Source organism: Chelonia mydas, chromosome 4 (assembly GCF_015237465.2).
Source record: "Chelonia mydas isolate rCheMyd1 chromosome 4, rCheMyd1.pri.v2, whole genome shotgun sequence".
Lineage (NCBI taxonomy): Eukaryota > Metazoa > Chordata > Testudines > Cheloniidae > Chelonia > Chelonia mydas.
In genome coordinates, this window is record NC_057852.1 from 53,586,597 (window position 1) to 53,604,298 (window position 17,702).

Consider the following 17,702-nt stretch of genomic DNA (forward strand, 5'->3'; position numbering starts at 1 on the left):
CTCACCCCCCCCCCCACACACAAACTCACTCTCCTGCTGGTAATAGCTCATCCAAAGTGACCACTCTCCCTACAATGTGCATGATAATCAAGGTGGGCCATTTCCAGCACAAATCCAGGTTTTCTCACCACCACCCCCACACAAACTCACTCTCCTGCTGGTAATAGCTCATCCAAACTGACCACTCTCCTTACAATGTGTATGATAATCAAGGTGGGCCATTTCCAGCATAAATACAAGTTTAACCAGAACGTCTGGGGGGGGGGGGTAGGAAAAACCAAGGGGAAATAGGCTACCTTGCATAATGACTTAGCCACTCCCAGTCTCTATTTAAGCCTAAATTAATAGTATCCAATTTGTAAATGAATTCCAATTCAGCAGTTTCTCGCTGGAGTCTGGATTTGAAGTTTTTTTGTTGTAAGATAGCGACCTTCATGTCTGTAATTGCGTGACCAGAGAGATTGAAGTGTTTTCCGACTGGTTTATGGATGTTATAATTCTTGACATCTGATTTGTGTCCATTTATTCTTTTACGTAGAGACTGTCCAGTTTGACCAATGTACATGGCAGAGAGGCATTGCTGGCACATGATGGCATATATCACATTGGTGGACGTGCAGGTGAACGAGCCTCTGATAGTGTGGCTGATGTTATTAGGCCCTGTGATGGTGTCCCCTGAATAGATATGTGGGCACGGTTGACAACGGGCTTTGTTGCAAGGATAGGTTCCTGGGTTAGCGGTTCTGTTGTGTGGTATGTGGTTGTTGGTGAGTATTTGCTTCAGGTTGGGGGGCTGTCTGTAGGCAAGGACTGGCCTGTCTCCCAAGATTTGTGAAAGTGTTGGGTCATCCTTCAGGATAGGTTGTAGATCCTTAATAATGCGTTGGAGGGGTTTTAGTTGGGGGCTGAAGGTGACGGCTAGTGGCGTTCTGTTATTTTCTTTGTTAGGCCTGTCCTGTAGTAGGTGACTTCTGGGAACTCTTCTGGCTCTATCAATCTGTTTCTTCACTTCCGCAGGTGGGTACTGTAGTTGTAAGAATGCTTGATAGAGATCTTGTAGGTGTCTGTCTCTGTCTGAGGGGTTGGAGCAAATGCGGTTGTATCGCAGAGCTTGGCTGTAGATGATGGATCGTGTGGTGTGGTCAGGGTGAAAGCTGGAGGCATGTAGGTACGAATAGCGGTCAGTAGGTTTCCGGTATAGGGTGGTGTTTATGTGACCATTGTTTATTAGCACTGTAGTGTCCAGGAAGTGGATCTTTTGTGTGGACTGGACCAGGCTGAGGTTGATGGTGGGATGGAAATTGTTGAAATCATGGTGGAATTCCTCAAGGGCTTCTTTTCCATGGGTCCAGATTATGAAGATGTCATCAATATAGTGCAAGTAGAGTAGGGGCGTTAGGGGACGAGAGCTGAGGAAGCGGTGTTCTAAATCAGCCATAAAAATGTCGGCATACTGTGGGGCCATGCGGTACCCATAGCAGTGCCGCTGATCTGAAGGTATACATTGTCCCCAAATGTAAAATAGTTATGGGTAAGGACAAAGTCACAAAGTTCAGCCACCAGGTCAGCCGTGACATTAATCGTGGATAGTGTTCTTGACGGCTTGTAGTCCATCTTTGTGTGGAATGTTGGTGTAGAGGGCTTCTACATTCATAATGGCCAGGATGGTGTTATCAGGAAGATCACCGATGGATTGTAGTTTCCTCAGGAAGTCAGTGGTGTCTCGAAGGTAGCTGGGAGTGCTGGTAGCGTAGGGCCTGAGGAGGGAGTCTACATAGCCAGACAATCCTGCTGTCAGGGTGCCAATGCCTGAGGTGATGGGGTGCCCAGGATTTCCAGGTTTATGGATCTTGGATAGTAGATAGAATATCCCAGGTCAGGGTTCCAGGGGTGTGTCTGTGCGGATTTGATCTTGTGCTTTTTCAGGAAGTTTCTTGAGCAAATGCTGTAGTTGCTTTTGGTAACTCTCAGTGGGATCATAGGGTAATGGCTTGTAGAAAGTGGTGTTGGAGAGCTGCCGAGCAGCCTCTTGTTCATATTCCGACCTATTCATGATGACAACAGCACCTCCTTTGTCAGCCTTTTTGATTATGATGTCAGAGTTGTTTCTGAGGCTGTGGATAGCATTGTGTTCCACACGGCTGAGGTTATGGGGCAAGTGATGCTGCTTTTCCACAATTTCAGCCCCTGCACGTCGGCGGAAGCACTCTATGTAGAAGTCCAGTCTGCTGTTTCGACCTTCAGGAGGAGTCCACCTAGAATCCTTCTTTTTGTAATGTTGGTAGGGAGGCCTCTGTGGATAAGTATGTTGTTCAGAGGTATTTTGGAAATATTCCTTGAGTCGGAGACGTCGAAAATAGGATTCTAGGTCACCACAGAACTGTATCATGTTCGTGGGGGTGGAGGGGCAGAAGGAGAGGCCCCGAGATAGGACAGCTGCTTCTGCTGGGCTGAGAGTATAGTTGGATAGGTTAACAATATTGCTGGGTGGGTTGAGGGAACCATTGCTGTGGCCCCTTGTAGCATGTAGTAGTTTAGAAAGTTTAGTGTCCTTTTTAAAAAGGCTTTAAAAAGGCTTCAGTTGTTCCACTATGCTGCAGCTCACTTTTTCAGCAACAGAGGTTGCTGGGAATGTATCACCCAAATGCTCACTAGTCTGACTCCTCACAGGACACCCAGTCAAATTCAGGATGTCTGTGCTCATCTCTAAGGCTCTCCATGGCATTGGTGCAAGCTCCCTAAGAGAATTCTCTCTAAGACTATGATTTTCCATGACAATTAGATTTCACAGAAGATACTGTCCACACCTTTAGCGTGAAATGCTGAGAATGAAGAGTGTTCTTGGCAGCGGGCTCAAAACTATGGAACACTCTTTTGGAGAGCTGAGACTAGCTTCAGAGGTTACTGCCTCCAGAGTGACATGTAACTTTACTTCTTCAAGTCCAGCTTTCCCATAAACACCAAAGCAAAACGGAAAAGACAACAGAAGAACAAAGGGAGGGGCAATGAGAGCAGGAATGACATGGAGAGGGGAGAGAGAGAGGGAGATGAAGAAGTGGAAGAAAAGGAAGAAAAAATTCTAGTGATCCACCAGGAAGGAGAAAGGAAATCAGAAGGTCTTTACTGTGTTGTGATAGTCTGCAGAAGGTGTCCAAGTATTGTGGTGATAAGTGTGGTACAAAGATCCTGTTACGAGAGACCTGGATTTGACATAACCCACAGGTATCTTGTGCTTAGCCACCATAAGCTGGAAGTGAGGACACCACGTAGTGAGAAAGAATTTGGCCTTGCTTAGGCAGACAAAAACATCTGCACAGCCTCAGTGTTACTAACAAGGATAGCTGATCTTAGTCTGGGTGCCTGTGTCTCTATGTTTCTTGCTAGAGTTGCTTTACTGATAAGTAGAAATTATGAGTTCATTGCTGTTGCTAGGGAAACAGTCAGCCAATTATAACTTATTTGGAGATATGCTTTTGTCATAAATATAAAGCGAAGGGTAATCACCTTTAAAATCCCTCCTGGCCAGAGGAAAAATCCTTTCACCTGTAAAGGGTTAAGAAGCTAAAGGTAACCTCGCTGGCACCTGACCAAAATGACCAATGAGGAGACAAGATACTTTCAAAAGCTGGGAGGAGGGAGAAAAACAAAGGGTCTTTGTCTGTCTGTGTGATGCTTTTGCCAGGGACAGAACAGGTATGGAGTCTTAGAATTTAGTAAGTAATCTAGCTAGATATGTGTTAGATTATGATTTCTTTAAATGGCTGAGAAAATAGCTGTGCTGCATAGAATGACTATTCCTGTCTGTGTGTCTTTTTTGTTACTTAAGGTTTTGCCTATAGGGCTTCTCTGTGTTTTGAATCTAATTACCCTGTAAGGTATTTACCATCCTGATTTTACAGAGGTGATTCTTTTTTACTGTTTCTTCTATTAAAGTGTTTCTTTTCAAGAACTGAATGCTTTTTTCATTGTTCTAAGATCCAAGGGTTTGGGTCTGTGGTCACCTATGCAAATTGGTAAGGATTTTTACCAAACCTTCCCCAGGAAGTGGGGTGCAAGGGTTGGGAGGATTTTGGGGGGAAAGACGTTTCCAAACGACGCTTTCCTAATAAAAATAAACCCAGATAAAGTTTGGTGGTGCCAGTGGAAGTCCAAGGGCAAAGGGTAAAATAGTTTGTACCTTGGAGAAGTTTTAACCTAAGCTGGTAAAAGTGAGCTTAGGAGGTTTTCATGCAGGTCCCCACATCTGTACCCTAGAGTTCAGAGTGGGGAAGGAACCTTGACAGCTTTGTTTTTAATTACTTATAAAAAAGAAGATTAGTTAGAAAGTGTACTTTGGAGAAGTGTGGATTTTCTATGAGCAAGAAGACACTGACAATCTCCACAGCAGCTAGGAGGAAGGCAAGTTTTTGGAAAGCGCAGGGGACAATTTCCTGGTGCAAGTGCTAGACGAGCCAACTAGGGGGGGAGCTTTTCTTGACCTGCTGCTCACAAACAGGGAAGAATTAGTGGGGGAAGCAAAAGTGGATGGGAATCTGGGAGGCAGTGACCATGAGTTGGTTGAGTTCAGGATCCTGACACAGGGAAGAAAGGTAAGCAGCAGGATATGGACCCTGGACTTCAGAAAAGCAGACTTCGACTCCCTCAGGGAGCGGATGGGTAGGATCCCCTGGGGGACTAACATGAAGGGGAAAGGAGTCCAGGAGAGCTGGCTGTATTTCAAGGAATCCCTGTTGAGGTTACAGGGACAAACCATCCCGATGAGTCGAAAGAATAGTAAATATGGCAGGCGACCAGCTTGGCTTAACGGTGAAATCCTAGCGGATCTTAAACATAAAAAAGAAGCTTACAAGAAGTGGAAGGTTGGACATATGACCAGGGAAGAGTATAAAAATATTGCTCGGGCATGTAGGAATGAAATCAGGAGGGCCAAATCGCACCTGGAGCTGCAGCTAGCAAGAGATGTCAAGAGTAACAAGAAGGGTTTCTTCAGGTATGTTGGCAACAAGAAGAAAGCCAAGGAAAGTGTGGGCCCCTTACTGAATGAGGGAGGCAACCTAGTGACAGAGGATGTGGAAAAAGCTAATGTGCTCAATGCTTTTTTTGCCTCTGTCTTCACTAACAAGGACAGCTCCCAGACTGCTGCGCTGGGCATCGCAACATGGGGAGTAGATGGCCAGCCCTCTGTGGAGAAAGAGGTGGTTAGGGACTATTTAGAAAAGCTGGACGTGCACAAGTCCATGGGGCCGGACGAGTTGCATCCGAGAGTGCTAAAGGAATTGGCGGATGTGATTGCAGAGCCATTGGCCATTATCTCTGAAAACTCGTGGCGAACGGGGGAAGTCCCAGATGACTGGAAAAAGGCTAATGTAGTGCCAATCTTTAAAAAAGGGAAGAAGGAGGATCCTGGGAACTACAGGCCAGTCAGCCTCACCTCAGTCCCCGGAAAAATCATGGAGCAGGTCCTCAAGGAATCAATCCTGAAGCACTTACACGAGAGGAAAGTGATCAGGAACAGTCAGATGGATTCACCAAGGGTAGGTCATGCCTGACTAATCTAATCGCCTTCTATGATGAGATTACTGGTTCTGTGGATGAAGGGAAAGCAGTGGATGTATTGTTTCTAGACTTTAGCAAAGCTTTTGACACGGTCTCCCACAGTATTCTTGTCAGCAAGTTAAAGAAGTATGGGCTGGATGAATGCACTATAAGGTGGGTAGAAAGTTGGCTAGATTGTCGGGCTCAACGGGTAGTGATCAATGGCTCCATGTCTAGTTGGCAGCCGGTGTCAAGTGGAGTGCCCCAGGGGTCGGTCCTGGGGCCGGTTTTGTTCAATATCTTCATAAATGATCTGGAGGATGGTGTGGATTGCACTCTCAGCAAATTTGCGGATGATACTAAACTGGGAGGAGTGGTAGATACGCTGGAGGGCAGGGATAGGATACAGAGGGACCTAGACAAATTGGAGGATTGGGCCAAAAGAAACCTGATGAGGTTCAATAAGGATAAGTGCAGGGTCCTGCACTTAGGACGGAAGAACCCAATGCACAGCTACAGACTAGGGACCGAATGGCTAGGCAGCAGTTCTGCAGAAAAGGACCTAGGGGTTACAGTGGACGAGAAGCTGGACATGAGTCAGCAGTGTGCCCTTGTTGCCAAGAAGGCCAATGGCATTTTGGGATGTATAAGTAGGGGCATAGCAAGCAGATCGAGGGACGTGATCGTTCCCCTCTATTCGACATTGGTGAGGCCTCATCTGGAGTACTGTGTCCAGTTTTGGGCCCCACACTACAAGAAGGATGTGGAAAAATTGGAGAGAGTCCAGCGAAGGGCAACAAAAATGATTAGGGGTCTGGAACACATGACTTATGAGGAGAGGCTGACGGAACTGGGATTGTTTAGTCTGCAGAAGAGAAGAATGAGGCTGGATTTGATAGCTGCTTTCAACTACCTGAGAGGTGGTTCCAAAGAGGATGGTTCTAGACTATTCTCAGTGGTAGAAGAGGACAGGACAAGGAGTAATGGTCTCAAGTTGCAGTGGGGGAGGTTTAGGTTGGATATTAGGAAAAAACTTTTTCACTAGGAGGGTGGTGAAACACTGGAATGCGTTACCTAGGGAGATGGTAGAATCTCCTTCCTTGGAAGTTTTTAAGGTCAGGCTTGACAAAGCCCTGGCTGGGATGATTTAATTGGGGATTGGTCCTGCTTTGAGCAGGGGGTTGGACTAGATGACCTCCTGAGGTCCCTTCCAACCCTGATATTCTATGATTCTAAGGCTGGCCACTGGAAACCTGCTGCTGTCACTTGACACCACCTCAGATTTCGGGTAACTATATTTTGGGTAACTAGATTATTGCTAATTTTGAAGTGTTCTTTGTATTCAATAAAAACATGGATTATTGGGTGAAAGCACTCTTGTGTAAAACAATCATTTCTCAGATGGAGGTGCTGTTTCCCCCCACTGATTTCTCTCCTGACACTGCCTGGAAAACAGAGACTAGTTACCATCGCTTTGGGTTCAGATAACCCCAGGTAACCATCCAGATAAGTAAATAACGCAAAGAACATAGTTGTTCTACAGCCACTATTGCATCCACTGGCTGCAGTATCTTCAGCCACTACTGTGCCCTATTTAATCTATTTATCATATAAATATTTCTGAAGTGTCCATCACCACAATATCTAGGTGCTGTGAAAGGGGGGGGGGGTGTATCTTACATGGGCAGTTTGGCTAGCTTAGCAACATTGTCATGGATAAATTACTATGCCATCACCCTTCCTCTGCACCTTTGCACTGTCCACATCTGTCCCAGTTGAACTGTACTATGGAAGGTGCGTGTGTGCATGCGCACGCACATGCAGAATTTGGGGCTCAATTCTTTAGCTGTTGTGTGATACAGAGTGTTGTACATAACTCCTAAATGTAATGCTGTATTTTAACATTCTGTCATGATTTCTGTATGTTATATGCATAATTTCTTATAATGCAAACAAAGTAGATATTAACTATATCTGCTCTTCTGTTGAAGATTGCCTATCTTTTCCCCAGTGTTTCAGTGTTACTCTTAAATCAAATATATTCCCAGCTATGGCTCACCGAAACTGGAGATGTTCAGTTCTATTGAAATAACATAACATTAATCATCAAAAGATTATTTCTATTGTTATTAATGTTTCCTAGTATGATGATTATTTCTCCCTCCCCCAAATACTTATAGATAACTTTTTACTGAAAAACACATTCAGTGTTTCCATTCTTAATTTCATCTCTCTAGTACAAACATGAATCTCTAAAATTCAAGGGAGTCCAGTGAAGTCAGATAATATTGTAACTCAAAGTTTTATGTTTATACCTGAAATGGCAGAATAGTTATTTCTCCATAGATTAATCCAATTTGATTTGCTTGACAGACATGTTTTCTTATTTTTTCATTTTTATGGTATGATTTTCTTTTGTATGTGTGTACAGAAAAGAGCAGTATATTGATCACTGTGGAGAACAGCACCATCCTCCATGTCACTCAGGCCCATAATCTGGGCATCATCTTCAACTCAGCTCTCTCTCTAAATCCTCACATCCAGGCTATATCTAAATCTTGCTGATTCTTTCTAACATCTCTAAAATCCGGCCTTTCATATCCATCCACATAGCTAAAACTCTCTTCCACGCTCTCATCTCACATCTCAATTACTGCAATACCCTTGTCTCTGGCCTTGTCAAATACAATCTTGCCCTGCTCATATCCATTCCGAATGCTGGTGCAAACATAATTTTCTGAGCCTGTCACTTTGACCATGTCACCTCTTTCTTTGCCTCCCTCCACTTGCTTCCCTTTCTCTACTGCATCAAACATAAGCTACTTGTCTTCACTTTTAAGGCTATTCTCAGCCTATTCCCACCCTACGTATTATCTCTCACTCACTACTGAGATGTCAACTTCTGCCTCTGATTGGCCCATGCCAGCCTCCATCCCCAACTGGTTAAACTTCTCAAACAAGTCCCTTCATGCCTTCTCCCACGTTACCCCTCACATTTGGGAGGCTGCTCCCCATAAACATCCACAATGCTACCTCATTATTCTCCCTCTAATCCTTAAAACTCTCCTTTGCCTTGATGCCTACACAAAACTTGACAAAGATTAGGCCACTGATATCTCATTGTTTCCTTGTACTCCCCATCTATTCACCCATCTGTTGTCTTTTGCCTTATACAGTAACTCCTCACTGAAAGTCGTCCCGGTTAACATTGTTTTGTTGTTCTGTTGCTGATCTATTAGGGAACAAGCTCATTTAAAGTTCATAGAATCATAGACTTTAAGGTCAGAAGGGACTATTAGGATCGTCTAGTCTGACCTCCTGCACAACACAGGCCACGGAATCTCACCCACCAACTCCTGTAATAAACCCCTAACTTATGTCTGAGCTATTGAAGTCCTCAAATTGTGGTTTATAGACTTCAAGGTACAGAGAATCCTCCAGCAAGTGACCCGTGCCCCACGCTGCAGAGGTAGGCGAAAAACCCCCAGGCCCTCTGCCGATCTGCCCTGGGGGAAAATTCCTTCCTGACTCCAAAAAAGGTTATCAGCTAAACCCTGAGCACGTGGGCAAGACTCACCAGCCAGACACCCAGGAAAGAATTCTCTGGAGTAACTCAGATCCCACCCCATCTAACATCCCATCACAGGCCATTGGGCATATCTACCGCTAATAATCAAAGATCAATTAATTGCCAAAATTAGGCTATCCTATCATATCATCCCTTCCATAAACTTATCAAGATTAGTCTTGAAGCCAGATATGTCTTTTGCCCCCACTGCTTCCCTTGGAAGACTGTTCCAGAACTTCACTCCTCTGATGGTTAGAAACCTTTGTCTAATTTCGAGCCTACGCTTGTTGATGGCCAGTTTATATCCATTTGTTCTTGTGTCCACATTGGTACTGAGCTTAATTCTTCTTAATTCTTCTCCCTCCATGGTATTTATCCCTCTGATATATTTATAGATAGCAATCATATCTCCTCTCAGCCTTCTTTTAGTTAGGCTAAATAAGCCAAGCTCATTGAGTCTCCTTTCATAAGACAGGTTTTCCATTCCTCGGATCATCCTAGTAGCCCTTCTTTGTACCTGTTCCAGTTTGAATTCATCCTTCTTAAACATGGAAGACCAGAACTACACACAATATTCCAGATGAGGTCTCACCAGTGCCTTGTATAGTGGTACTAACACCTCCTTATCTCTACTGGAAATACCTCACCTGATGCATCCCAAGACCGCATTAGCTTTTTTCACGGCCATATCACATTAGCGGCTCATAGTCATCCTGTGACTAACCAATACTGTGAGGTCCTTTTCCTCTTCTGTTACTTCCAAGTAGTGCATCCCCAGTTTATAACAAAAATTCTTGTTATTAATCCCTAAATGCATGACCTTGCACTTTTCACTATTAAATTTCATTCTATTACTATTACTCCAGTTTACAAGGTCATCCAGATCTTCCTGTATGATATCCCGGTCCTTCTCTGTATTGGCAATTCCTCCCAGCTTTGTGTCAGCGGCAATCTTTATTAGCACATTCCCGCTTTTTGTGCCAAGGTCAGTAATAAAAAGATTAAATAAGATTGGTCCCAAAACTGATCCCTGAGGAACTCCACTGGTAACCTCCCTCCAGTCTGACAGTTCACCTATCAGTGTGACCCGCTGTAGTCTCCCCTTTAACAAGTTCCTTATTCACCTTTCAATTTTTATATTGACCCCCATCTTTTCCAATTTAGCTAACAATTCTCCATGTGGAACCGTATCAAATGCCTTACTGAAATTGAGGTAAATTAGATCCACTGCGTTCCCTTTGTCTAAAAAATCTGTTACCTTCTCAAAGAAGGAGATCAGGTTGATTTGACATGATCTACCTTTTGTAAAGCCATGTTGTATTTTGCCCCAATTACCTTGCATACTACAGATGTCAAACTAACAGGCCGGTAGTTACCTGGATCGCTTTTTTTTACCCTTCTTAAAAATACGAACTATGTTAGCAATTCTCCAGTCATACGGTACAACCCCTGAGTTTACAGATTGATTAAAAATTCTTGCTAATGGGCTTGCAATTTCATGTGCCAGTTCCTTTAATATTCTTGGATGAAGATTATCCAGGCCCCCTGATTTAGTCCCATTAAACTGTTCGAATCTGGCTTCTACCTCGGATGTGGAAATATCTACCTCCATATCCTCATTCCCATTTATTGTCCTACCATTATCCTAAGCTCCTCATTAGCCTCATTAAAGACTGAGGCAAAGTATTTGTTTAGATATTGGGCCATGTCTAGATTATCCTTAACCTCCACTCCATCCTCAGTGTTAAGTGGTCCCACTTCTTCTTTCTTCGTTTTCTTCTTATTTAGATGGCTATAGAACCTTTTACTATTGCTTTTAATTCCCTTTGCAAGGTCCAACTCTACTTGGCTTTTGGCCTTTCTCACTTTATCCCTACATGTTCTGACCTCAGTAAGGTAGCTTTCCTTGCTAATCCCTCCCATCTTCCACTCCTTTTAGGGTTTCTGCTTTTTCTTAATCACCACTCTGAGATGCTTGCTCATCCAGCTTGGCCTACTACTCCTGCCTATGAATTTTTTCCCCTTTCTTGAATGCAGGCTTCTGATAGTTTCTGCAACTTTGACTTGAAGTAATTCCAGGACTCTTCCGCCTTTAGATCCACAAGTTTTTCAGTCCAATCCACTTCCCTAACTAATTGCCTTAATTTTTTAAAGTTAGCCTTTTTGAAATCAAAAACCCTAGTCACAGATCTATTTTTGTTTATCCTTCCATTTAGTTTGAACTGAATTAGCTCATGATCACTCGAACCAAGGTTGTCCCCTACAATCATTTGTTCTATGAGGTCCTCACTGCTCACCAAAACCAAATCTAAAATGGCATCCTCTCTTGTCGGTTCAGCAACTACTTGGTGAAGGAATCCATCAGCTATTGTATCCAGGAAAATCCGAGCCCTATTATTATTACAAGCACTTGTCCTCCAGTCTATATCTGGGAAGTTAAAGTCTCCCATGATCACACAATTCCCATTAGTATTTACTTCTTTAAAAACATGAAAGAGGTCTCTAACCATATCCAGATCGGATCCTGGCGGTCTATAGCACACCCCAACCACTATCCCAAGGGAGGCTCTAGTAGCTTTCTTCCCCAATGTGATTTTTGCCCAGACGGACTCTGTCTTATCCATTCCATCACTTATTTCTTTACAGTCTACCTCATCATTGATATACAATGCTACTCCACCACCTTTGCCTTTATTTCTGTCTTTCCTAAACAGCACATACCCTTCAATACCCGTACTCCACTCATGACTACTATTCCACCATGTTTCTGTTATCCCTATAATATCTGGTTTCACTTCCTGCACCAGTAGCTCTAGTTCCTCCATTTTGTTACCTTGGCTCCTTGCATTAGTGTACAAACATCTTAATTTTTGCCATTTGGCTTCACTCACATTCTTTACCCGATTGGGCACAGACATTCTACCACCAATATTACCTATTAGATTGGTATGTACACTGCCCTTCCGCCTTATATCAATTCTCCTACCCACGGCTGTATCCCTTCTTACTTCGTTTTCTTCCCTCTCAAAGAGAACAACTGGCGTGGAGATTACCTGGACATCTCCCAACCATCTCCCCAGAATTCCTAGTTTAAAGCTCTCTTGATCCGTTGTGCCATCCTCCATCCTAGAAGTCTATTTCCTTCCTTACTCAGGTGAAGTCCATCCCGAGAGAACAGTCCTCTGTCCATGAATGCTTCCCAGTGGCCATACATCCCAAAGCCCTCCTTATAGCACCACTGCCTGAGCAATGCTCCCTTATAACGTTGTTTGGCAGCTGTCTGCTTTGTCCACAGCTTGCAGGATTCTCTGGAAGAGCAGCCCCTCCTTGTGGGGATTAGAACCGGGGGGGGGGGGGACAGGCAGCAGCCCACCCCCGCATCAGCTCCCCTAAATTCCCTCTAAGGGATGTGGCTCAGCAGCTGCCCAGCAGCAGTTCAGCTGTCTCTCCCCCCACTGCCCTGCTGCTCCTGCCCTGCCCTCTGCCTTGGAGCTGCTCCCGGGAGCTTCCTGCTTGCTGGGGCAGGGGAGAGAGGTGCTACAAAGCGGAGGAGGGGGACAGGGCTCAGGTTCAGAAAGAAGGGAGCTTGCTGGAAGCTGTTGCTTCCTGTCTGAACAGGCTGATCTGCTTAAAAGGGTAACATACCTGAAGTGGGGTCAGCGTACTTAAAGGGGCAATGTATGTCTCTCTCTCACTAATGCACGCACCCCCCAGCACCTGTGCAACTGTGCATGTGCTGTTAGGAGGAGGGAGTGGTGCGCTCCAGCTGGATAGCGTGCGCTCATCATCATGTTCAGTTTTTACAGGAAAGTGTTTGCAGCTACTGCCCTACATCTATTATGTTTCCTCCCTCCTGCCTCAGTCCATGCTGCCCTGTAGAGTGTGAGGCTACATTAACAACAGCGTATTAACCCTTGAGGGCTCAGCTGAGTTCTAGCAAGACATTCCCTGGGAAATATTCCACCACCTCACTCCACCACCTCAACCAAGCACCTCAACAATCATTCATTGCTGTGTGAAATATTAAACTGTTTGTTTAAAATTGTTTAAAACTTATACTGTATATGTATATAATGTCTTTTGTCTGGCGAAAAAAATTTCCCTGGAACCTAACCCCCGCCCCCATCTACATTAATTCTTATGGGGAAACTGAATTCGCTTAACATCATTTCACATAAAGTCGCATTTTTCAGGAACATAACTACAATGTTAAGTAAGGAGTTACTGTACTTAAAGTATGTCTTCACATAGAGCTGGGGGTCTAAATTCCAGCTTGAATAGAGACTGCCATCTCGGCTGAGCATGGACTCGGGGCAGCTAGCCCCTCCTGCTGCTGAGGTTACACTTTATTTTTAGCATGCCAGCTCAATCAAAGCTAGCGCAGGTATGTCTCCTTGAGCTGGAAAATAGACCTCCAGCTCCAAGTGCAGACATAACCTTAGATTGTGAACTCTTTGGGGCAAGCCCCATCTTTTGTTTTGTGTTTGTACAGCACATGGGAGTCCTGGTCCATGACTAGAGCACTACACACAATAATACAAATAATAAATACAAATAATATGTTTTGTCTAATTGTACAGTGCACCTAGTAATACTAGCAGTGTGTAACTCTGGAGGTTCTTCCTTGTAGTCACGTATTTTATTTAACATTACCCAGAGCTGTCCTTCACCTAGGAAGCAGGTGAATAGTTTGGTGAATCTTTGACAGGAACTGTACGATAGGATGACTAGCTTGATATATAGAACTGTCTTGAGGCTATAGCTAGGCATTCTGGGTGTGCAGGCACATTTATACATTAAAAGTTTAAGAAAATATAACCCCATCATTCCTGCCATTATAAGGCTATTAATAATATAACCCATTATTACTTTATTATCCATTACCTCTACTCATGAGCCCCATACTATCAATTTTAAAAATGTGAGGAAAGTATGCATCTCCCAATGCCTATTACCTGCCCAACATTTCAGCTTCACATGCTATGATAACAAATTAAGTAGTTTTAGGATTTTCCAAGAAATGTTTCAAAGGGCCAAAATCTGTTCTTTGAGAACACAGTGCTTCTGTCAGTGTGAACTACAGCTGAGTGTGTATTAAAGAACAAATCAGGCTTTAACTGTAGGAAATAGATTAATATAAAAAGAAAAGGAGGACTTGTGGCACCTTAGAGACTAACCAATTTATTTGAGCATGAGCTTTCGTGAGCTACAGCTCACTTCATCGGATGCATGCTGTGGAAATCGCACAAGACATTTTATACACAGACACCATGAAACAATGCCTCCTCCCACCCCACTCTCCTGCTGGTAATAGCTTATCTAAAGTGATCATCAAGTTGGGCCATTTCCAGCACAAATCCAGGTGGCCCAACTTGATGATCACTTTAGATAAGCTATTACCAGCAGGAGAGTGGGGTGGGAGGAGGCATTGTTTCATGGTGTCTGTGTATAAAATGTCTTGTGCGATTTCCACAGCATGCATCCGATGAAGTGAGCTGTAGCTCACGAAAGCTCATGCTCAAATAAATTGGTTAGTCTCTAAGGTGCCACAAGTCCTCCTTTTCTTTTTGCGAATACAGACTAACATGGCTGTTACTCTGAAACCTAGATTAATATACTTATTACATATCTTTTCCTGACTTTTTGCACTGTTTGTTTTAGTTCATCCCATCTGATTATTTCCCTAATGTGATTTATGTTTTTAATATGTACCAAAACAATCTGAGTTGGCCCAAGGGCAAGTAATAAGCAAGATTCCTATGTAATCCTGTGAGAGACCATCTGGACTAGCACAACATCCAGAAGCAGAAACTGAAACATGTTTCTTTCTAAAGGTGCTGCCTTACCTCTCTGCAAGTGTTTGCTGTTCATTGATTCCAACATTAAAGAGGACTGGGTACACATGCAGCTGCTTTCCTTCTTTGATCTCTTGTGGCAGCAACTCAAACATCTTTGCTGGAAGCTTGACCTCTATTACATAATGTTCACTAGGAAAATAAAAGGAAGTATAAGAGATGAGAATATCTAGCTGTTCAGTCTAAACTATCACCCTCCTAGGTCCCACAGCAAAGGATGTTTACACTTAGAAATCAATGTTTTTCCCCCTCCTGTTAATTGTGTCAAACCTTCATTTAAAATCTTTTTTATTTATTTTTGTTTTGAAACCAAAGCAAATCTATATGGAAATAGGATCAGTAATATAATTATAAACTAGGTCTAGATAATGACTTCTTCACTGAAGTGGAAAAAAAGGATTAAAAAGTGAGGACAGTAGAAAAATTAAGGAAGAGCCTTTTGTCTCATTATCACTTGCTATAGAAATATTAATGAAGGCACTTCAAATTTTAAAATGCCATATGCTGAGCTACACCACCATTTCTGTTTGGTTTGCACAAGAATTGACCTGAAGTACCCTCTAATACAAGTGCATAATTTCTTGTACCCAGTGAAAACCCTGGGTGAAATCCTGGCCCCACTGCAGTCAATGGTAAAATTTGCATTGAGTTCAGTGGGCCAGGACTTCACTCCTTGGATAGAAAGCATCCTCTGAAGCAAAAGTGGCACTATGAAAATACAGTTTAAAAGTACAGGATGGCTCATTACACAAATATGAATTCTGGTGTTTTAGAAGTGATATGATGTGACAGTTTGTGTGTTATATCTGTGTCCCCCGTCTGATTTTGTGAAAACCATGTTTCAGCCTCTATTTTTAATATAACCTTGATTGTGTCTTTTCTTGTATACTGTATCAATCATGTTGGATTGCATCATCATCAGATTGAAGTGGGGCTTGTGTCTAGGTCTCTAACCCTGAATGACAATGATAACAAATGTGCCTCTCCCCTCCAAGAACAATGGGTTCGATAAACAGAGGGACTAAGCTAAAGGAAGCTGGTTCTCCCAGTTTCTCTCCAGAGGGCTGGGACTTTAATTACCCAATGAAAGCTGTCAAGCCAGCCAGAGAGGACTGAACCCAAACATTGACAGGAAGCAGAGGGGGTGTCAAGAGGAAGAAGGCAAGGAGGGATTTACCCACCTTACACAGGGACAGGACCTAAGGACTCACAGAAGGGGTTAGTATAGACTCAGCGGGGAGAGCATACACGGTTTTTGCATAGGTCTTATATCCCTGTACTGATTTAAGAGTAATGTGTGGGTGGTGTTTAAGAAGTTCTTTTGTAAAGTCTCTGTGTTCCTTACGTGTCATGTGGTCCCAGAAGAGTTAAACTATAATCTGGCATGCCCACATGGGTGGAGCTCTGGCGAGAGTGTGCATAAGCTATGGGGGAAACTTGGAAGGGGTCTTGGAAGTCTGGGCAGCTGGACCATGGTGCCCCACCATCCAATGGGCTGTCAGATAGGAAATCTGCAACCTGGGCGTGTGTCTGAGAGGCTAGAGCTAGAGACACTGCCCAGACCTGGCTTGCTTGGAAGCATGCAGGATCCGAAGATTGGGTCCAATAAAGCAGATTGGTGACTACGCACAGGCAAGGACTCAGCCAGGGGTGTGACACATGCCCCCTGGCTCAGTTAGCACTAGCGCAAATCTGGTATTGTTAAGCAGCAAATGCTCTATAAAGTAGGAACTCTCATGGGCAGTACCATTAGTTACTAACTGAGTTACTACAGAGAATTCTTTCCTGGGTATCTGGCTGGTGAATCTTGCCCATATGCTCAGGGTTCAGCTGATCTCCATATTTGGGGTCGGGAAGGAATTTTCCTCCAGGGCAGATTGGAAGAGGCCCTGAAGGTTTTTCACCTTCCTCTGTAGCATGGGGCACAGGTCACTTGTTGGAGGATTCTTTGATCCTTGAAGTCTTTAAACCATGATCTGAGGACTTCAGTAGCTCAGACATAGGTGAGAGGTTTATCGCAGGAGTGGGTGGGTGAGATTCTGTGGCCTGCGTTGTGCAGGAGGTCAGACTAGATGATCATAATAGTCCCTTCTGACCTTAATATCTATGAATCTATTAGCTGTGGGCTAGTTATGCGAGTCTCAAAGCAAAAAAGTATCTATGCCCCAGATAAGACTAATTTATGTTTTCTGTATTTAATTCCCAAGTTTAAAGCAGTACAGAGTTTATGAAGTTTCTGCTTGTACAGAAAACTCTCTTCAGGTGACCTCTGCATAATGCCACTCATTCCAGGCCTATGGGTTGGAGTTCCTAATTGATGAATCTTGACTGTCAAATGCTATTGTACTACTAATATGGTATGCTTGCATGAGATTGAAAAGAAATGTTGATTTGGTCTAATTTTAAAAATATGTTCTGCTAAACATCAAGTCCAGAGGACCATCATAATCACTGCATTTCACATCCAAGAATCACTATGTCTTTTGGCTATAAAAAAATCATTGTAAGATGTCGCCTTTGGATATGACAAACTGAAACAGTGGTGTTTACATGTGGTGTTTTTTGTTTTTGTTTTTTGTATGCTTGGGACAGTGTATTCTCCACAGTGGTACCATCTTGTGTGACTTTTTCAATTTCTATTAAATTGCACAATGACAAAAGCTGCCTTTCAAATTATTTTGAGAAATACTACTGAGCTGGGATAATAGGATATCTTCACGGCCCAAGAGCAACACTGAAGTCAG

The 17,702-nt window shown here is 43.5% G+C and overlaps 1 protein-coding gene across 2 annotated transcripts in view; it reads right to left on the reverse strand.

Annotated features, from left to right (window-relative positions):
* Positions 1–17,702, reverse strand: part of INPP4B (inositol polyphosphate-4-phosphatase type II B) — a 292,155-nt gene that overhangs the window by 55,509 nt on the left and 218,944 nt on the right. For both annotated transcript variants that reach the window (XM_043545736.1, XM_043545737.1), the window contains one exon: positions 14,950–15,090. In XM_043545736.1, the coding sequence (XP_043401671.1) occupies positions 14,950–15,090 (141 nt within the window). The remainder of the gene's footprint in view (positions 1–14,949; positions 15,091–17,702) is intronic.